This window comes from Miniopterus schreibersii (assembly GCF_964146895.1).
Source record: "Miniopterus schreibersii genome assembly, chromosome: X".
Taxonomy (NCBI): Eukaryota; Metazoa; Chordata; class Mammalia; order Chiroptera; family Miniopteridae; genus Miniopterus; species Miniopterus schreibersii.
This window is the reverse complement of record NC_138104.1, coordinates 42,974,072-42,996,893: the sequence shown is the minus strand read 5'-3', so window position 1 is coordinate 42,996,893 and position 22,822 is coordinate 42,974,072. Positions and strand designations below refer to the sequence as shown.

The 22,822-nt window shown below is 34.9% G+C and overlaps 1 protein-coding gene across 2 annotated transcripts in view; it reads right to left on the bottom strand.

Annotated features, from left to right (window-relative positions):
- Nucleotides 1-22,822, bottom strand: part of CHM (CHM Rab escort protein) — a 214,379-nt gene that overhangs the window by 99,823 nt on the left and 91,734 nt on the right. For both annotated transcript variants that reach the window (XM_081126003.1, XM_081126004.1), the window contains exons 6-8: nt 20,775-20,891; nt 20,142-20,262; nt 17,099-17,324 (exon numbers count right to left, since the gene is read on the bottom strand). In XM_081126003.1, coding sequence (XP_080982129.1) covers nt 17,099-17,324; nt 20,142-20,262; nt 20,775-20,891 — 464 coding nt within the window. The remainder of the gene's footprint in view (nt 1-17,098; nt 17,325-20,141; nt 20,263-20,774; nt 20,892-22,822) is intronic.

Genomic DNA, 22,822 nt, shown 5'->3' with positions numbered 1-22,822 from the left:
TGCTGCTTTGGGATGAAATGTTCTGTAAATTTCAATTAAATCCATTAGAGCTAGTGTGTCACTTAAGGTCTGTTTCCCTGTTGATTTCTGTCTTGATCATCTCTCCAATGAAGACAATGCTAAAGTCTCCCACTGTGATTGTGTTGCTGTCAATCTCCCCCTCAAAGGCCACCAAGAAATTTTTTATATATTTAGGTGCTCCTATATTGGGTGCATATATATTTATAGGAGTTATGTCCTCGTGTTAGACTGATCCCTTTAGTATTATGTAAGGACCTCCTTGGTCTCTCGTATGATCTTTATTTTGAAGTTTATTTTGTCAGAAATATGTATTGCTACTCCAGCTTTTTTTTTGTTTCCATTTGCATGGAATATTTTTTTCCATCCCTTCACTTTCAGCCTGTGTAAAACTTCTCCTCTCAGGTGGGTCTCTTCTAGACAGCATATATATGGATCTTGTTTTATTATCCATTCGTTTACCCTACTTACTTAATGCTAAGTTTTTCCTTTATGCTGATGTACCTTTCTCTCAATATAGTGGTAACTCGGTTTTCGAACGTCTCTGTTGACGAACACTTCGGGTTACAAACACCTTAAACCCAGAAGTCAATGTGTCGGTTTTCAAACATGCCTCAGAAGTCAAACATGCCACATGGCTTCCACTGAGTGCAAGATCATGAGGCCTAGCTGTCAGCTGTTGATCCCTTGGTTTTCGAACATTTCAGAACTTGAATGGTCTTCCGGAATGGATTATGTTAGAAAACCGAGGTACCACTATATTTCTTCTTCTTAAAGCAGTCCTTTTATCATTTCTTGCAATGCTGGTTTGGTGGTACTGACCTCCTTTAGCCATCATTTGTCTGGGAAGCTGTTTATTTCACCTACAATTTTAATGATTGGCTTGCTGGAAAAAGCAATCTTGGTTGCAGTTTCTTGCTTTTCATTACTTTTAGAACTTCATGACACTCCCTTCTGGCCTGAATTGCTTCTGTTGAGAAATCTGCTATCACCCTTATGGGGGCTCCCTTGTAGGTCACTGCTTGTCTCTCTCTTGCAGCCCTTAATATTCTTTTTCCTTAACATCTGCCATTTTTTAAAAAATATATCTTTATTGATTTCAAAGAGAGGAAAGGAGAAGAAGAGAGAGAGATAGAAACATCAATGATGAAAGAGTCATTGATCGAGCCTATAACCCAGGCATGTGCCCTGACCGGGAATCGAACCAGGATCGCCTGGATCCTAGGTCGACGCTCAACTGCTAAGCCATGCCCAGCCGGACAACATCTGCCATTTTAATTAGGATGTGTCCTGGAGTGGGTCTCTTTGGGTTCCTCTTGTTTGATACCCTCTCTGCTTCCACAACTTGTGTGGCTTTCTCCTTCACCAGCATAGGGAAGTTTTCTGTCATTACTTCCTCCACAAAGTTCTCTATCCATTGCTCACTTTCCTTCCCCTCTGTTACCCCTATGATGGGAATGCTGTTTCACTTCATGCTGTCCCGAAGCTCCCTTAGACTGTCCTTATGCTTTTTAAGTGTTTTTTCTTTTTCCTGCTCTGATTGAGTGGTTTTTTCTACCTTATCTTCTAAGTCACTTATTCTATCCGCTGCTTCATTGAGCCTGCTTTTATTTCCTTCCAACTTATTTCTGATATCAGGTATACTATTCTTCATATCTGCTTGGTTCTTATTCATCATATGTAGCTCTTTTTTTATGTCTTCACTAACATCCTGGACTGTTCCATTAAGTGTCTTGTTGTTCTCATTAATTACCTTGAGCATCTTTATAATCATTACTCTGAGCTCTGTTTCTGATAACTTGCTTAACTCCATCTCATCAATGTCTTTTTCTGGCAATTTTTCCTTTTCTTTAGTTTGGGGGTTGTTTCTTTGTCTCCCCATTTTAGTGGCTTTTAGTATTTTTATCTTTATATTAGGTATATTTTGCTGCTTTCCAGTCTTCTGGGGTGGGATTTTGTAGTGTACATCCAATGGAGCCCAGAGATGTTTTTTCCTTATACTTCTGAGCTATTTGCTCAAGGTGTGTCACTTTTGTAGGCGTCCCTGTTGTGGGTTCTTTGGGCTCTCCTGTTGTGATTGGGTCGATTGTTGACCCTTTCTTGGGAGGTTTCTCCTCTCATGTTGCCTAACTGTGTGACTCAGCCCCAACTATCTACCTGCTGTACAGGTGCTGGTATGGAAAAACAAAACACAACCAAACTGCCAGGCAACAAGCAGTATCTTACAAAATATCCTGACAAACACAGTGAAAACATCCCAAGAGAATGTAGAATTGGGAGAGTGAAGTGAGAACACAAATGCTAAAGCAAAAAAAAAACAAAACACACACAAATCAAAAATAGAGAGAGAAAAGGATATTATTGCTACTTGTAAAGAAAAATAAAAAAATATAATTAAATAAAATAAAAAGTAAAAAATAGAGCAGCTACAGGGAGATAAAAGGGGCAGAGAAAAGACTCTGAAAGAAGAGCACGCAAAAAATTAAGGGTAGAGAGTAGGATTGGGAAAGTAGTTGATTTAGAAAAAATAAAAATAAAATAAAGAGACAAAAAGCAACAAACAAACAAAAAGATAGGAAGACAGAGAATAAAAAAGGGACAAAAAGAAACAAAACCAAAAAAGTCATGCCAATTGAACAAGAAGAGAGAGAGAGAGAGGAAGCAAGGGCAGGGAGGGAGTCCAATAAGAGATATGGGCGAAACAATAGAGAAAAGCAGTAAAGTTATTGGTTATAATGGTAATATCCCAGCAATTAAGCAGAGACTATCAATAAAATCTTCATAATAGAACATGAAAAAAAAAAAAAGAAAAAAAAAAAACAAGCAAAGCAAAACAAATTTTAAAAAAATTAATTAAAATATTTTTTAAAATTTTTTAAATTAAAAAATTTTAAAAGGACATATTTTTCTTTTATCTTTTTCTAAAAAAAAAGAAGTCAATCAGGTGAGTTTTGTGTGGGCAGCTTATGTTGTCTGAGGTTCACTGTTTTGTATTCTTCTTTCAGGTCTCCGAGGAGGTACTAGTGTGTCAGCCATGGTCAAGAGCTGTCTAGGTTTGGCTCTGGCGTCTTTAGGTAGTTGGTTGATCTGAGGCTCTCTGTGGACCACCTTCACTTGTTAGCTATTTTGCCTCCCCCTTGTGGTTGCCTGGTCTTACTCAAGAGTCTTCTAAAGAGTCTTTAGGGTGCAGGCCAGCTAGTGTAGCTCGGGATATCGGTCCCCTTACTTAGATGTTTTGCTATCAGGCACTCACTGTGGGGAAGTTAGTCTCTGCTTTAAAGCCAACACCTCAGTCTCTACCCTATCCTCCAATTCTAGTTCCCCAATCAGTGGCCTGCTGCAGTTTCAGACTGAATGCAGTCTGTTGCCTTTTCTGTGTGGGTAGTTTCAGGGCCCTGGGCTCAATGGGTAGGATTAAAAAAAGACTGCAGTGAGAACTTTGCCTGCCTAGCTCCCAGAAGGGGTTTTAAGCTTTTCTTCCAGTTCCCAAGCAATAGTTCCTGAGAGTCTTATTCTTGTATTACTGTCCTGTGAGCAATTCTCTCTTCCTCCTCAGGACTGTACTCTGCAGGGGATATCTGGGGCTTCAGTGAGCTGAATCAGCCCCTTTCCTATTGGGGGTGGTGCTCCTAGCCTGCAGGAGAGGTAGGTGTGCTCTGCCCCTCCTTTCCCAGCTCTGGTTGGCTGATCTCACAGAGAGCTCATTTCAAACTCTCCACAATGCAGACACAAATTCTAGCTTTCATTGGTCTGTCTCCCCAATGCAAGCCAGGAAGGTGGACACCCTTCAGCAATCAAAAACGCACAAAGCCACACACAAGCAGAGAACTCGCCCTCCAAGGTCCAGTCACCCCGACACCTAGGCACCAAGCAGGAGGGGTCACAAAGTCAGCCCCACACACGTCCCATGCACAGCTGATCTCAGTAAAGCTGGGGGCAGCTCCTTGTGCACTATCCCAGCTCCCCTGAGAGTGGGGGAAAAATCCCCGATTAGCTGCATCAGCAGCTCAGATGGCTGGAGTTCCAACCCGCCCTTATGGTGGCTCTGGTCCCTCTCTGGTAGCAGAAGGGCCCTCTTCCCCTTCTCCACGCCACACAGTTTAAATGCTTTCTGGAGTTCTACAAAATGTCTTACAGGAAACAGAGGGTCCCTGTAGATAGCTGCTCAGTGCAGCCCTCTGGCCCCTTTATATTTGGAAGCTACACACTGTGGGACAGCCTTTCCTATGGTCAGTACCCAGGGTAAAAGACTCCTTTCCCAGCAACTGCGATTAGAAGTGTTGTTTTACTGGGAAAGTGAGGTCCCCTCCTCACAAGCACACTGTTCCCCTGGCTCCCTCAGCCCGCCCTGCATGGGCTCTCCTCCTCTGCTCTGGTTTGAGATCCCAGATTTTGGATGCCAGTCCGCACTCCCAAGGGTAGGGAGCTTTACAGCCTCTAACCCTCAAGCCTCGGAGCCCAGCACTGGCTTCAGGGGGACTCCCCCTTTCAAGGCCACCCCTTTCTTACCAGACTCTATGATGTTTCTTCAGTGCTCCCTACTCGAAATATGTCCACTCAGATATATTTCTTGTTTTTCCAAGATGGTTACACAGTATTTTATTGGTAAATTGAGTCCGTGGCTCGTAGCAAGGAAGCTCTGCTTCTTGTCAGAGTGCTGCCATCTTCCCTCCCAAGACCATTACTTTTGTAACACATGGAAAACCTTATAACTTTCATGTCATAAAGTATGACTGGGGATTTTATAAAAAGATTCAACGTTTGTGCATTCCCTATCAAAGTAGAAGCTAAATTGATGAAGAATTGGAAATGAACAGCTGAAATAAACAGTTCTATTACAATTATACTCAATCACATTAATTGAATCAATCTGGAACAAAAACAAACTTAAAACAGGGGAACAGAGAACAGAAGGAAACCCAGCTATCTAACCTAGACTTATACTTGCCAGCAAGTAAAGCCTTAGATCACTGTAACATAGCTGCTTTCGGTTTTTCTGTTTTTCGAATTAGATTGGAAATAAACATATGTCACGTATTACTTCTAATACACTTGCACAATATAGATAGATTCCAATAGGATGGGTTAAGAATTGTTTTGAATGATCCTTAAAAAGTTAATTTACTCAGTAACATAGTGTTACCTTTTAACTTAATCAAGCTAAAATCTAAGCTCCAAATATTGGACTTAATACAAACATAATTGGACTTAATTCAGATATCACACTCTTGCCCTATACAAAGCCAGCCATCTTTTACTCAAATACAAGTGATTAGAATTACTTAAGATCTGAAGTAGTATACATATGTAACCTAGGGGAAAATGATTGGGAAAGTTTTTGTACCTGCCTGAATATAATCTAGTATCTGAGTTAGTTAGCATTGAAGGGAACTATTACTAAAATACAAACTCAAGCTTCATAATTTGTGTAGCCAATATAATTCTAATATATTCCTGTGGGTCACAGTAAATGCTCCAGCACCATACACTTAAATATAATGTAATTTTAAATAAGAGGTTATTCTCAAATTAAAAATGTTTTCCTGTCAAAATCTGAGGAATAATGCAGGCAAGGACAGAAAAGCATTCCCTTGCTTTAATAACAACAATGCTTACTGATCTGTGAATAACCTGGAAAAATTTAAGATTATTGAGTTAATTTACCAATCTATCCATCCATCATCAAAGAACAGGTTTCAAAATGATGAATTATCTTACTACCTTGCTGTTAATCCCACACAACATTATCTCCCCAAGGGAAAAAACAAACAAATGATCATATACACATCATCATGCTTACCCTCTATACTTTATGTATCATCTCTAATGCCAATATCAACTATTAACTAGAGGGAAAACTATCTATAAAATCATACACAAGAGATTCATTAAATGAGGTATGTTTCTGTACTTTTTTTTACCCTCCAGGATCCTAGAGTTTATAACAATTCTATTCAAACAACAGTTGTCAAACTTTTGGGAGACAAGCTTCTGGTTAATCTACTTCACATTGCTATGAATCCCCTTCCTAGAAAAATACAGCTATGCACATTACACACACAAAATCTCGCATGTAATTTCAGGGTATTTACCTCCAAGTTCCTGAAACCCAGGTGATTGATTCCTGGCATTGGAAGTGAAATTGGGAACCCCTAAATTTGAAGAACTACTCTTACTATATATCCAGCCTTCTACTGCTGTCTATTTTAAGCTGAGATATGTTTTGAAGACAATGGCTATAAGTTTGCTTATGTTATAACTGAAGACAGCCAAACAAAAAACATTAAGAGGACTGTAACTATATAGCTTTTTCAATGAATGGATGAAAAAAAGTAGAAGAAAAAAAGCCAAAATGTTCAGTGTCATCATTACTAACAGGTGATGGGATTTAAGTTAAGTATAATAATAATAATATTAATACTTCTGTTCCTGTTTTGCAAATTTTCAGCATATGAAATAATATTTCTTATATAATAGATATTTTTATACTTTAGCATGACGACACCAACAATAGGAAATGGTTAAATACATTATGGTACACACATCCGTGTATCAAAGAACTATTCAGCCATTTAAATTTTTGTAAGTATGCACATATGTATACAATAATACAAAGACATCTGTATAGGCGTGGAAAATATGAGAAGATATGCAACTAACTTAACAATGGCTAACTCTAGGGGTGGAAATCAAGGGTGAGGAATAGGGCTTATATTTCTTTATGAGTATGTGTTTTCATTTTTCAGTATTTTCAATTTTTTCTACTAAGATAATATGTTATCCAAGAATTTTCTTTTTAATGGCAATTTAGCATCTCTGTCTCCTACATGTTGGGCAATTTGCTAAATGAACTGTATGAATTATTTCATTAATTCAAATGCCAAGGTATTCTAAACTGTTCTCCTCCTTAAAGAATTTTTAAATAGCTCCAGATTTTTGAACCAAAAATTGAGTAATAAGATTGTAAGCGAAGACTACAAGAACATTTTATTCTCCCTGCCTTTCAACATTTAGCTAGAGTAAACTACACCAATTCAATATATACTGATTTGCACTAAACCACTATTTCTCAAAGAGGAATTATTTTGCCCCTAGGGGACACCTGGCAATGTCTGGAGATATTTTTATTTGTCATAAGTAAATGGGTGAAGGTAGTGGCACCTAGTGGAGAGTCCAGGGATGCTGTTAAACATCCTATAATGCACAGGAAAGCCCTTCCCCCAACACAGCAACAAATTATCTTGTTAAAAATGTCAACAGTGCTGAGATTGAGAAACTCTGACCTAAACCAAGAGCCTCTAGAACAGCTATGTATCACATAACTGGCCCATGTTCAGTAACAGGTAGAATCAGACCACTAATAACTTGGATAAGAGTAAGCCCAATCATTTTACTCTTTTCAGGATATGGACTGGTTAACAGAACAGTCTGAGAGTCCTATAATTTCATCAAAGTGTCCTCTGCCTGCCTTGATTAATTTAATTTCATATCATATCTGTTTAGGCTACTTCCAATCATTTTTGAGTACTTATTCCATTCATACCTAAATTGCACGTTCTGGAACCTGATGAAATATATTTTCTAATTCTCAAATTGACCCATAAGTGTGCATTTTCTTTCTTCAACTAGAGTAAACACTCTTGACACTGACATCAAAGTCTGTTGATGTCATATTGTTTTTCATACACATCCACTACACCTAGGAGAGTACTAGGTAGAGAATAGATGCTAAAAAAAAGCAGATATTGAATTAAAAGGGAAAAAAATAAAATAAATTTATAACAAATGACAGATGCTTCTTCACAAGTTTAATGTCACTTTGAATCTTTTTTTTTCCTGTTGATTAGAATTAGGCCCAAAGAGCAATTCCCCTGGTTGCTCCCACTTCAGCAGTATTCCCTAGACAACAGCATTAGCAACACCTGGAAACTAATTAGAAATGCAAATTTTCAGGTCCCACCCCAGATCTACAAGTCGGATTCTGGGAATGAGGCTCAGTAATCCATGTGTTAAATTCTGACACAGGTGAAAGCTTGAGAAACACTGCCCTACAATTTCTTTAACACACAAATTTTGCAGCAATTCATAAATACTTACCATTCATTTATCCATCAAATACTTAAAAAATGAATAATATATACTAGGCATTGCAATGAAGCAACCTTGTCTAATGTCCTAATATCAGGGTTTTGAAAAATTATTATTATATTTTGTAGACAAAAGAGTATTCAACTGATTAAACTGAGGTAGAAAAGCCTGCCACCTGTTTTTGTAAATAAGAGGTTTTTGAAACACAGTCACGTCCATTCTTTTACATACTGTCTATGACTGCAAATAGTTTCAACAGAGACCATATGGCTTGCAAAGCCTAAGGTATTTAAATATCTGACCGTTTATAGAAAAAGGTTGTGGGCCTCCAGGATTAAAACACTAAATCTGGCTCAGTCCCTAACTCAGCCTCATATTTGCCCTGGTGGCATTCCACAACAGCAGCAGCAGCAGCAATAATTGTAATAATTATAGTGACAGTAACATTAATAACAGCTAACATGTATGCAGTACTTACTAAGGCAAGCGCTGTTTTAGGCACTTTCCAGATATTAATTCATTTTAATCCTCACAACCTCTGAGGTAGATACTATTATTATCCCCATGAAAAATGAAGAAACTAGAGAGCATAGAGGTTAAATAACTTGTCCAAGGATACACAGCTAGGAAATTGCAGAACCAGGATTTTACCCCATTGGACTGGCTCTAAAATGTATCCTCTTGTTCACTATTCTATATTTATGACTTCTCCACTCCACCATACTATAGATATCTGCTTGCAGTTTTCAAAAGAGATGCCTGTAGCCCAGCGGGGCATAGCTCAGCGGTTGAGCATCAACCTAGGATCCAGGAGGTTGTGGTTCAATTCCTAGTTGGGGCACATGCCCGGGTTGCGGACTCAATCCCCAGTAGGGGGCGTGCAGGAGGCAGCCGATCAATGATTCTTTCACCATTGATGTTTCTCTCTGTCTCCCTCTCCCTTCCTCTCTCTGAAATCAATAAAGATATATGTTTTAAAAGAGAGAGAGAGAGGTGCCTGTAAATTACAGTTCCAACAGCAACAGTTCCCCAGTTTTCCTATATCTCTGCTGTCTTTAGATCCCAAAAACACCTTTTTTTCCATTGAAAATCCATAACAATAGTTCTCAACCCTTGGTTTTAGGTCATTGATGCATGTGAAAATCTGATGAAACTATGAATTTTTTTCATAAAGACACATATAACATTTTGTATACAAACTCCAAGAACCTATGGACCTTAGATTAAGAAGAACCTCTGACATATCTCAAAGCAGCTCTACTCAACTGCAGTATGGTAAAACAATAGTGTGTAGTGATCCACTATGAAAATATTTCTTACTTAACCATATGATTTATGAACTCAATGTTCAATTATGTCTCCTTTGAATTCACTTTAGCAATGTTTTAACATTTAATTTCAAATATTTAAGGCTTGATTCAATAATCAAGGTTTACACACAGACACTCATTTAGACAGATCAAATCTACCAATTAGACATAGGGCCAGTTTCTACACCCACATTTAAGTATATCATGCAGTTCTACCCATGACACTGTGGGAGGAAGCTAATGGGATTGGGAGCATAAAACAGAGCAATGCTAACTAATCTCTAAAACATAAAACCTACCTGTTAATGGTCTCATATCCACATTAGTGTTTATCAAATGCACACATACAATTATAATGGTGGAAGGGAGATTCATTTGCTCATGGTCTGTTTTTCCTTTTACCTTTATCAATTAAGTAAAATGGAAGAAGATGAAACATTTTCTTTATTCATCTAAACCAATATTTGCTACTGGGCACAGAATCAGAACATGTTTATAAAACACCATAAGAACAGCCCTTATTCTCTCCAGCTTTCTTTAGGAAAGTGACTATTTATTGACAGTAAGAAAAAATATCACAGCAAATTACAAGTTGTTAAAAGCTAAAAAATACCACAAATATTTAAAAAATCCAAAAAAAATCAGTATTTTTAAAAATTACCTCCTTTTAATGTTTACAGAAAATACTGTTTTAACATTGTGTAAGAGGTGAGTCATAAAAAATTCCCATCAGGAAGTCTGGTTTCTAGCCTCAGCTTCTTTCTTCATTTGTAAAATTAGACAACAAGTCACAACAATATAATAGCATTCTTCCTACTCTTGTTTTGTTATATTACTACCAGAATAGTAGGGGGATTTTTTTCAAGAAAAGAGATTAAAGGAGAATGCTGTGGAAGGGGGGGAAAAGATAATGTGCTAGTAAAGAATATTTGAGGAAGACACTAAAAGCCATCTCAATTTTGCTCTGACTTCACATGCAACCAAATACACAAACTAATAAAATTTTCCTTCAATATAAACTGTGGCCAATTTTAACACTTCTATTGGTTTTCCAATAGACTGATCCAGGTTAACAAATGTCTCTTAGATTTATAAAAATTCTCAGAATAAAAAAGATTAGAGACTAAAATAAGCAAGTTACTTTGGTCTGAGAGATGTTTTCTACTATGAGTTCTTCAAATGCAATAAAACATTCAGTAAAGCTTAAGTTTTGATCTTGGACTAAAGAAGGGCATTTTTTTTAAAGCAAAGGAAAAGGAAAAAATATATAAAATACCTTTCAATTTATATTTAAAAACAAATTCCATGGTTATGACATAATCACAGTAGCAGCTATGTGGTCCCTTTTGGGCATCATTCTTTCTGCCATTAGTGAAAGTATATCAAACGGGAGATTCTCTTTCCTGTCCTTCCATGCTAATACTATAATCTTGACCAAGTTACTTATATATTTTGGACTTATGGTGTTCTCTGCTTCTTTCATTTTAAAGCTGTAAGTTAAAGATCAACTTGTGTTCCACAATTTCCTGAGGTAGAGCTTGCATCTATTCAAATTTCCACATACAATACTCAGGAAAATGTTGTTTGAGTACGAACATCTGGTAAAAAATATTTGGTGGAGATTTTGCATATATACACACAATTCATATTACATGTTAAAAGTAAAACATACTCATCCTTTATATTTTGCATTCTTACTACATTAAAGGAAATAAAATCTTGGTCACTGAAGAATGAAAGACTGAATTACTTAGTAAACAATCAGTTAAATACCCTCTCTTTACAAAACAAGAGTAACAATCTCTGGGCAGTCTAGGTCTACCTTTAAAAAATGTAAAGTTAGTTTGCACCCACTGTTACTGCTCCATTTCACAGGTTATAAAAACATGACATAGTACATGAAACTTACTCTGAATTAGAAAGTAATTCTAAAGGCTACTGTGTTACCAACCTCACATATAACATAAATGAATTAGTCAGTTATGACTTAAAAATAACTTCTGTTTGAAGGATAAATTATGAGGGTTTAAAAACCTATATACTACATACATATCCTGTTCTGCATGCCAGAAAAAATATTAACCATCTAATATATAGTAGGGAAAATTCTGTGGCTTGCTAGACTAGAAAAATATATAGGTTTCAATGACTTTTCTTCCAATATGGTCCAATTTATGTATCATGACATATTAATGGGTAGTAGGTAGTACAATAAATAAGCATCATTTTCTTTGCTTGAAAAAAATCTACCTATTTAAATTGATAAAAACCTCAAAGGGCATTTATTCATGAGAGTTATCTCCAGTAGTTGAAATGTTATACTGTTTATGCAGAATTCATTTAGAATGCAAGGATATGACTTACAAATGTCTTTGAATCCTTCACATAAACATGCATGCATGCCATCTATAACAGCAGCCTTGGTGAGAACACACTGTAACTGGCTGCGAGAAATGCTTAACAGGCTTATATTAAAACAGAATATAGAATGGTGGTTAGAAATCACAGAACAGGTGACACCTAATTCTGATAACCTGGTGATAAAAAGTGTAAGCTATGATGTATAGATGGTGGTACTGTTACTACTTCAGGACATAAACAGAACAATATTTATATGAAATTATAAAACATTATGCAGGGAATCAAATATAAAACTAAAAGTTAATATGCTTAGGCCAAGTAAATGCATTTTTATTATAATTCAGAGACTCATATACACACTATGTAGGAAGAACTCGGTTACTTTAATTACCAAAGAACCACCCAAAAGTTTAATACAATACTTCAAACGCAAGAGAAAAAGTTGTTGTTGTTTTTAATACCTATCTATTTAAACACACATTTAATTACAACATTCTCTGAAAGTATCACTTTAAATTGGAAGGGATGAGGTATAACTTTTATAACAAACATTAAGTCTCAACCACACACAAAATTCTGAGATAAGCTCTATAGAGGATGAAAAGATATGGAAGGCTGATAAAACATCAGCCTTAGTTGTTTATGATACTGTTTAGGGGAAAGTGTTTTTTGTCTAGGATTTAACACGTAAGGGTCTCATTCTGAAATTTTATATCAATACAGGGCAAATAAAACTTTTAAATGTTTTTTTTCCATAAAAACAACAAACACACACCAAACACATATTTAGAAAATGTATAAATTAGGAAAGAAAATAAAGGATTTAGTGTGTATGGGGGGCAACCCATGGATGTTTCTCACATCGATGTTTCTCTCTCTTCCTCTTCCTTTCTCTATAAAATCAATTAAAAAAACGACAACACGGAATAAAAAAGAAATGATGTTAAATATTTCATTTTCATAAAGTGCTGGTAAGGAAGCCAGGGATCTTCTGTTCATTCCCCAGAGGTCTGCTCATCCTTTCCCAATATTCATTACCCTAAAGTTCTATAGGAGTGAGTAGCAACTGGCAACACGAGAAGAATGTGGCTCCTTTTGAATAAGGCGATGCCACAGGAAGAGGAAAAGAATGATTAAGAAAACCATAGAGCTCCCCTGTTAGTTTTCAACTGATAGGTGGATCTCTGCTCCTGAAAGATATGACACTTCCTATCCGTCCCTACTTTGGCAACTAATAACAGGAGGAAGAGCTTGTCTGGAAATACACAGACCTATCATATTCAGAATTAAGTTACTTTCAAATTTATAAAATTCTCACCTCCATTCATAAAATCACAGAGTTAAGAAATATAAATTTGAGAATATCTACTTCTAGTATACTGGACTGGAAAGTGTGAAGGGACCTCTAGTTGCAACCAAAAAAAAACCTATTTCTTATATTAAACATAATTTTTGTTGCACTGCTGAGATATAAGAAAATAAGGGAAATGTCTACAGGAAACCCTCTAATCCCAAACACACATGCACACACACACACACAGAATAAACAAACCTTTAGCTGAATTCAAAGCTTTGAGCATCAAATACTACAATTTAAAAAAATCAAATAGCCCAGCAGGGCGTGGCTCAGAGGTTGAGCGTTGACCTAGGATCCAGGCGATCGGGGTTCAATTCCCGGTCAGGGCACATGCCCGGGTTGCGGGCTCGATCAATGACTCTCTCATCATTGATGTTTCTATCTGTCTTTCTCTCTCCCTTCCTCTCTCCGAAATCAATAAAGATATAAAATAAATAAATAAAATAAATTTTAAAAAATTAAAAATCAAATATTGTTGCCTGATATCAGTGTGAGAGCTGAATCTGGGGCTCCTTCATTAATAAAGATCCTCTGAAGGGAGTGGGAATGATCTCAAGAGTTAGTGCCTTCTGGCTGAAGCACACCCAAATAATCCTTGAAGGAAAGCATCCTTAATTTGGATTCCCAGATTTTCGCAGATTAAAGTTAATGAAATATAAACTCTCAATCAAAGATAAATGTGGCACAAGGAACTAAACCATGAACATAAATCAACAGAAACAACATAGGCAGAATGTAAGATAAATATATATAAAAAAATGAACAAGAAGAAGAGAATATCAAACAGTGACACGAAAGATTTGGAGGGAGATGAAAGATAAAAATATTGAAGTGATAAACCAAAAGAGTTAAAGTATAGATTAGTCACAGGTAAAGAGAATTTTAAAAAAGGAGAATAAAAAGAAATATGAGAGAGAATACTAAGTTCTAAATGATGCCTCATTGGGGTTCCAAAATGATGAGAGACAATGGAGGAAAAACAGTAATTGCAAAAATACTGCCTAATAATTTTCCAAAATGATAAATAACAATTCACAAATAGAGGAATTAATTGTAGGTCAAATGGTTTAATACTGTTAATTTTATATGGGTCAACCTATACCATGCTAGATAAATATAAAGGAACCATAATTTCACTGGAATGAAAATGCAGAACACCAAAGACAAACTATCTTAAAAACAACTGGAGAAGAGATATATTACTTATATAAAGAAATGATAATTAACCTGACATCAAGGTTTTCAACAGCAAAAACTGAACCCAAATATCAGTGGAATAATTAAAGTACTGAGAGAATTTTTCAAAGTGGTGAGCACACAATGCAATATACAAATGATGTATTATAGAACTGTACACCTGAAACCTATATAATGCTAATAAGCAATGTCACCCCAATATATTTAATCTCAAAAAAAGTATTGCCAACCTAGAAATGCTTACATAGCAAATCTGCACTCAAAACAAAAAGGCAAAAGTTATTTTCATATATGCAAAAACTAGGAAGCATTTACTACCAACAGACGTAAAGTAGAAGAACTTTTAAAATTATATACTTCAGAAAGAAGGAACAGACTTCTGTTGATAGGACTCACCTGCTTGGTAATAGACCAAGATTGTCAGATGGAATTAAAAATATGTAATATGCTACTTAGAGTCCTAAATACAGACTCAGAAAAGTTGAAAAATAAAGGGATGGAGAAAGATATAAAAATATAACAGGCAAATACTAAAAAGGTGGAGTAGCTATTTTAATATCAATGTAGACTTTTTAAAAAATGTATTCTTAGGAATGAAGAAAGTCATCAGATAATGTAAAATATTAAATTCATCAGGAAGATTAACAATTATAAATGTATATGACTTTAATAAATGGCCTCAAAATAAATATTAGGTAAAAACTGATAAAATTATAGAGATAAATTGACAAATCAAACATCATGAGAGATTTCAAAACATCATTCTACTATTGATAGATAAAAGAAAAAAAACCTCGCCAGACCGACATGACTCAAGAGGTCAAGTTTGATTCCCAGTCAAGGCACATGCCTGGGTTGTGGGCTTGATCCCCAGTAGGGGGTGTGCAGGAGGCACCCAATCAATTGATGTTTTTATCTCTCTCTCCCTCTCCCTTTCTCTCTCTGAAATCAATAAAAACATATTAAAAACAGAAAAAAACCCTCAATAAAAATAAAGTTTGAAAATTACAACTCAAAGCTTGACCTATTAGACTCCAAGACCAATAATTAGAGAACCCTGTACCCAGCAACTATATAAACACATTCCTCTCGAGAACACATGGAAAAATTACAAAAATTCAGGAAATACTGTCATAAAATAAAGTTCAAAGAATTAGGACCATAAAAACATAGTTTCTAGACATAATACAATTAAATGAGATAAGAGCAGAAGAAAAACAAATTAGCTCTTTTAAAACACCTCATAAGAACTCATGGGTCAATTCAAAAATAATAATGGAAATTAAGATACTTAGGACTAAAAGATAATAAAAATAATACATAATAACTGTGTAAGATTCAAAACAGTAGTGAAAACTTTATCATCATAAATGCTTATATTAGAAAATAAAAAAGATGACTGGAACTCATTAGGTTTTAGCCTCAGAACTGACATGGGCAGGAGATGAGAGGGATGAACTGAACAAAACCAAAAGAAAGAAAGAATAAAGGATATAATAAAGAGCAGAAATTAATGAACAAGAAAACAAACTATAAAAGAGAGAATCAAAAAACCCAAAAGTTGATTCTTTGAAAACATAACAGAGACTGTGAAACTTGCCCAAGTGTATATAGCTAATAAATGGAGAAGTCAGGATTTAAATCTAGGCAGTCTATCTCCACAGTCCAGATTCTTAACTACTATGCTCCATGACCTCAAAAATGCTACGCATAAAAGAAAAGATTGCAATATTTGACTACATTAATCTTAATGATATCTATGCATCATAAACACTATAAGGCAAGATATATATGACACACATAACTGAGAAAACATTAGTGTTTAGAATATATTAAAACTTCAACAAATCAATAAGGAAAAGTTAACAACCCAAAGACAAATGGGCAAAAGACACTAAAAAGCATTTCCCAGAAGAGAAAACAAATAGCCAATGACCATATGAGAAGACACTCATAAGTAATCTAGGAAATGCAAAATAAAAACACAATATGATGTAATTACCAATTTGTTACTTTGTAAAGTATATGACTGTCTAACCACTATTATGTATACCTTAAACTAATACAAAATAATACTGAATGCAAACTGTAATTGAAAAACAAAATTCAAAAACATACAGTGTGACAGTATTTTATGTGAGGGAGATTGACAAAAATTAGGAAGTTTGATAATACCAAATATTGGCAAAGATGCAGAGCTGTGGGAATTCTGACATACTGCTAGGGGAATGTAAATTGATATAACTTTCTGGAGAAAAAACTGGGCACTATCTTGTATAAACATTCATATATTCCATGACTCAGGAATTTCATTCCTAGGTATGTATCCTGGAGAAACTCTTTAATATGTATATCCTGAAACACATACAAGACTGTTGATAAAAACAAAAAACTGGAAATGTCTGGTATCCATCAACAGAAAAATGGAAAAATAAATTGTGCTATATTCACAATATACAATTCACAATGTATAGCAATGAAAATCAATTAACTATGATTATACTACAAAGATGACACTTTGAAACATAATATTGAGTGGAAAAAGAAATTTATAGTATGATTCTATTTTTAAAGCTCAAAAACAGGACAAACTGAACATATCATTTAGGTAGTAGGTAGGACGGCAGGATGTTTATAAGAGAGAGAATAACAAAATATATGTTCACAAATACTAAATCCTGAGCAAATCTCATTTTTGTCTTTCTAATTTTATCTCTTATTCAAGTAACACCTTAACAAGAAACAAGAGAACCAATGGCAGTCTTACCTGCAGAAACACTGAGGGAGTTCCCCTTGGCCATATAAAGGAAACAAAAACGGAGTGTTGCCATACCGCCCAAGACAGTGAAGAAAGTTTCTGGTAGCTTTGAGACCATCTATAGTACTGCTGGCTGTCTCTGATGTCATTGCAATTGAATGCAGAACAAAATGTTGGAGGTTGGGAGTTAATTTTTGAGTTTTTAAATATTCAGAAAATGCAATCTCCTCATAGGCTATGAAAAGAAAAATGAAAAATTATCAACTAAAATCAGAACCAAACTTCAATTTAAAATCACTGCACAAAAATGAGACCAAGTCTGTCTTAAACACTTGGCAAAGGACATGGGTGGCAATGATATTACATTTTGGACAGAGACCAGTGGTTTAGGGGGGGAAACTAGAAATCTCACTATCCTAATTGAATTGATGGCACAATTTTTAAGCTTTAAATAATGAACCTATGTTTAGTATTTTACCAATTCAATAAGTAGAAAAGCATTAAATAACTCATTAACTATCACAATTGTTTTCTGAGGTTGGCAATAATCTTACATTATCATTAAAACTGCAGAAACACACACACACACACACACACACACATATAAAACACATAGACATAGACAACAGTGTGGTGACAGCCAGAGGGAAAGTGGGGTGAGGGTTATGTGGAGGTGGGCAAAGGGGAGAAAAATGGGGACAGAAAGAGACTTCGCTTGGGATGATGGATGCATGATGCAGTGTGCAGATGACATGTTGTTGAATGGTACACTTGAAACTTATATGATTTTGTGAACCAATGTCACCCAAATAAAATCAATTAAAAGCTAAAATAAAACTGCAGAATAATACCAATAACTATATTTTGAAATATTAAACAAGACAACGGGCTCATTTTTGATGACAATAATAATAGAGCAATACTTGATTTTTTGAAATATATATATTTTTATTAAAACTAGGAACAATGAACTGACTAAAAAGTAATAAAGCTTCGCCCGGCCAGTGTTGCTCAGTTGAGCATCCACCCATGAACCAGGAGGTCATGGTTTGATTCCCAATCAGGGTATATGCCCAGGTTGCAGGCTGGGGCTCAGTAGGGGCGTACAGGAGGCAGCCAATCAATGATTCTCTCTCATTGATGTTTTTCTCCCTCTCACCTCCTCTCTCTGAAATCAATAAAAACTTATTTAAACAAAAAAGTAATGAAACTTAATTTCTTTGTGGCTAGTGGAATCAGTCTTACTGCTTTATAATCACACCACAAAAGATAAGGGATCCCTAAAAACTATTTCTTTAAACCAATAACAGAAAAAGTGTAATTGGACTGTTAGTGTTAGGAAATAACAGTCAATTCTATGATAAAAGACAAAAAACTTCATAGAAATTATTTATATAAACAAATAAAAATTTACTGAGAAAATATGTTTACACCATTATGGAGAACAATTTGGCAGTATCTAGTGGACTTGAAGCTTTAAGAGCAAAAGCTACACTTTTTTAAAAATTGAATTTGAGGTGACATCGGTTCACAAAACCATACAAATTTCAAGTGTACAACTCAACACATCATCTGCACATCTAGTAAAAAAAACAACTGCTATAGTTCTCATTGTAACTTTATAGATGAATTGGCAACAGTATGTTCTTATTTTGGATAACATTTACACTCCAATGCCCTTAAAGTATAAAGCTATGTTACTGAAGTGGTATATTCAATTTTCAACAGTGAAGTAACCGGCCCCAGATCACACAGTGAAATAGATCAAAGCCAAGACTAGAAACCACGTCTTCTAATACAGTGGTTTCCACCATACCACCTAGACTTTTTTTAAAAATCAATCAAAATAAATAATTCAATATTCCAAGCACAAGTAATCCTGTAAAAATGAAAAACTATAATATTTTATTACTGATGAAAAAAATTAATGGAACAATGCAAAAGAATACGGTAGTTTCTCCCTTATCCATGGGTCCATTTTCCATGGTTTCAGTTACCCACAATCAACAGCACTCGGAAAATATTAAATGGAAAATTCCGAAAATAAGCAATTCATAAATTTTATATTGCACACAGTTCTCAGGAGCATGATGAAATCTTGTACTGTCCTGATCTGCGCCCCCATTCCACCCTGGACAGGAATCAGCCCCTTGGTCCAGCATGTTCACACTGCATAAGCTGTGAGTTATTCACTTAGTAGCCATCTCAGGTATCAGATCAAATGTCTCAGTATTGCCGTGCTTGTGTTCAAGTAACTCTTATTATATTTAATAACGGCCCCAAAGAGAAAGAGTAGTGATGCTGGCAATTTGTAATGTCAAAGAGAAGCCATAAAGTGTATATATGTATAGGAAAAAACCTAGTGTACATAGTGTTCACTACTATCTGCAGTTTCAGGAATCCACTGAGGCTCTTGGAACATCCTCTGTGAATAACGGGGGCAACTGTATCATCTACAAAGAACCAGTTGACAAAAATATTTAATTAATGAGAATAAAAATTAACACACAGCTCAGCATTTCTTCAATAATAAAAATATTCTAGCCCGGCCGGGCATGGCTCAGCGGTTGAGCGTCGACCTAGGATCCAGGCGATCGGGGTTCGATTTCTGGTCAGGGCACATGCCCGGGTTGCGGGCTCGATCAGTGACTCTCTCATCATTGATGTTTCTATTTCTCTCTCTCCCTCTCCTTTCCTCTCTCCGAAATCAATAAAGATATATTTAAAAAAATAAAATAAAATAAAATGGTTAAGATGGTAAATTAAAAAAATATATATTCTATAGCAGCACTGTAGACACAATAGCTACTAGCCACATGTGGCTACTGAACACTTGAAATGTCGCTAGTGTGACTGAGGAATTGAATTTTACATTTTATTTAATTTTAATTAAAGTTTAAATAGCTACATGTTGCTAATGGCTAACCTAGTAGATAGTGCACAGTAAGAATGTATTTTAAAAGAGTAATAAGTGGCTCACATTAAAGCAAGCATATTAAAATAATAAGAAAGCTCAAATAATTAGGTAACAAAATTTAATGAAAAATGATACCTTTATATTCATCAAGATGTTCCTCATACTCCATACAAAATGTAAGAAACTTCATTAGCATTCGCTTTTCTACCATAGTAAGTTGTTTGCTATTAAAGACATCTGCTCTTGAACAAGGAACCTGAAACACATGATTTTAATTTAAAAAACTACTTCCTAGTGATAAACAAGGATTCCAAAATATATTTTTTCCTTTAAGTATAACAAGATTATTATTTCCATTCTAGTCAGGCTGTGTCACATTACCTTCCATCAGTTCTAATAGCATCTCTGTTGACTTCAGAGCTAATTAAATTGTAAGCCCTCTTACTTAATCTCCCAAGCTGCTCCTTATGCCATTAAAAGGCCAGTGGCATGGCAGCCCTAAATGGGAACAAATGGCAGCTCAAATCTAGCAATGCTTCCCAAAATTATCACTTTCTCAACACCAAGATCAAGCTGCAGAAGAACTCCTGATAAAATGAACACATTTGAATCGAGCAATTTCTTACTATTTACATTTGTAAATCATCATGCAGGACTGGGATTTTCTCCTTTACTAGGAAAATAACAATCTTATTTTGCTTATCCTTCCAAAGCAAACCATAATAACTTAAGCTCATATCCAGTTACAATACTTGATCAGCATAGTACCTGTTCCACTCTTCCTTCTCGAAATGCAAGAATCCTGGTAATATTTTTGAACTCTGCATAGCGACTGACATTAGATTTGATTAGAAGATCAATTAGCAATCCTCGAGAATACAGCAGCTATACAAAGAAAATATTTTAGATGATGAAATAAAAGGTGAAATAGTGGAAAAATTGATAACTACCAAATAAAGTTATATAATTTTATTATATTTTAAAATAATTGTAAAAAGCATTATACCTATTAATGTTTTAATACATAACATATTATAGGCTCACAATTGATTATTTGAAATTCAAAATTCAAAAAACTCAGGAATCCAAAGTTTTTTCATAACTGGTTTGGCAACAAAACCTGATCCAAATGGGTATAAGGCTCTTCTTTCTGCCTTTCTCCCACTTAATGTGAATGTTCATATATCTGACAGCAGAAATATTAATATGTTTAATTAAAGACTGCCTCCTCAGACTCTGCTAAAAATGTTACATCATATATAGCATATCAGCACATGTATTATATTACTTTCTAAAATACATATTTTCATTAAATGTATTGGGGTGACATTGGTTAATAAAATTATATAGGTTATAAGTGTACAACTCTATAATACATTATCTGTATATTGTATTGTGTCTTCACCATCCAAAGTCAAGAGTCCTTTCATCACCATTCATTTCCCCTTTACACTCTTTTACCTCCCTCCAACCCCCTTTTCCTCCGGCAATCAACATACTGTTGTCTGTGTTCATTAGGTTTTGTGTAGGGTTTTTTGGTTTTGTTTTTTGCTTAATCTAAAATACATATTTTTAAATCTGAATAACAGAACAGGCCCCAAGGGTTTTGGATAAGGAACTGTAGCCTTATAAGGCCAGGTGGTTATTAAGAAACTAGCTCACTGGATCTCTTCATTAATGAAAAAAGAAAAAGATTGGTTATGCATTTCTATGGAAAGAGTCAAATTATAAGGTCCCTCTGTAATCCCAACAGTCTAGATTTATCTGAGATATGTCTTTCTCAGAAAGGGAGGATGATAGTTACTGCCAGCATACATATGAAGGATTGATTTCATCTTTCAACATCTTTCATAACCAATATCAGAGAAATAAAAACAATTTCAATAGTATTAACTAGCATGTTTTAAATTTAACCATATGGTTAAATGCAACAGATCTGGCTACTTTCTATATTGAGATACTCTTAAGTGACTATAACTCAATTAAATGTTAAAAATTTAAATGTTACATCTGTAATAAGGAAGGAAAAGAAAAATTTAAAAATTAGCTTTACCTCAAAGAAAAAGGGAATTTCAAAATCAATCTAAACAATTAGACTGAGTATCCATGAGGCCAGCAAAGAATTTCTGTTAATTATCAGTTAGGTGAATTTATATAAACTAACCATTAGTCCAGCATTATGCAGAACAAGAAAAATTGGCATTTGTGTTTTTTTAAACTAATCCGATTCCACTGACCAAATTATGGCATATTACTCCATTACTTTCAGCCTAATATACTACACAACTGATATAAGCCCATGTTTTTGAGAATATACTGCAAAGTCTTAATTCAATAATTATAATTAAAAAGATGCTTCAAATAACTCATGTGTTTAAAAATACTTGAGATTCAGTGTTCCCTCAGTAGTCATAATAATTTCACAAATATTAATATATCAAACATAAAATGCATGTACACTTAATGAGATCTAATAAAGCTTAAGATTTAATGCCAGCTTTTAAAATAATGCATTTAAGATATCAGTCAAGTGAAAATACATTTCAATTAAAGCTATTCTAAACTTTTGTCTGAAGCTTAGAAATAATGAATATGTTACCATATTTAAACTTAAGCCTCTTTTTCACCACTCTCTAATCTACCACAGCAATTTCACAGTGGTGAGAGAAAGGCTAAAGAATACTTCAATTTGATTAAAATAATGAGAACTAGATTTAATAATTAATCATTTTTGCTTCACATGGCCTGCTGCTTCCATAATTAGTAAGGTTATGGACATTTTTAGAATTGAGTTTTAATTGTAAGAACTTCATCTT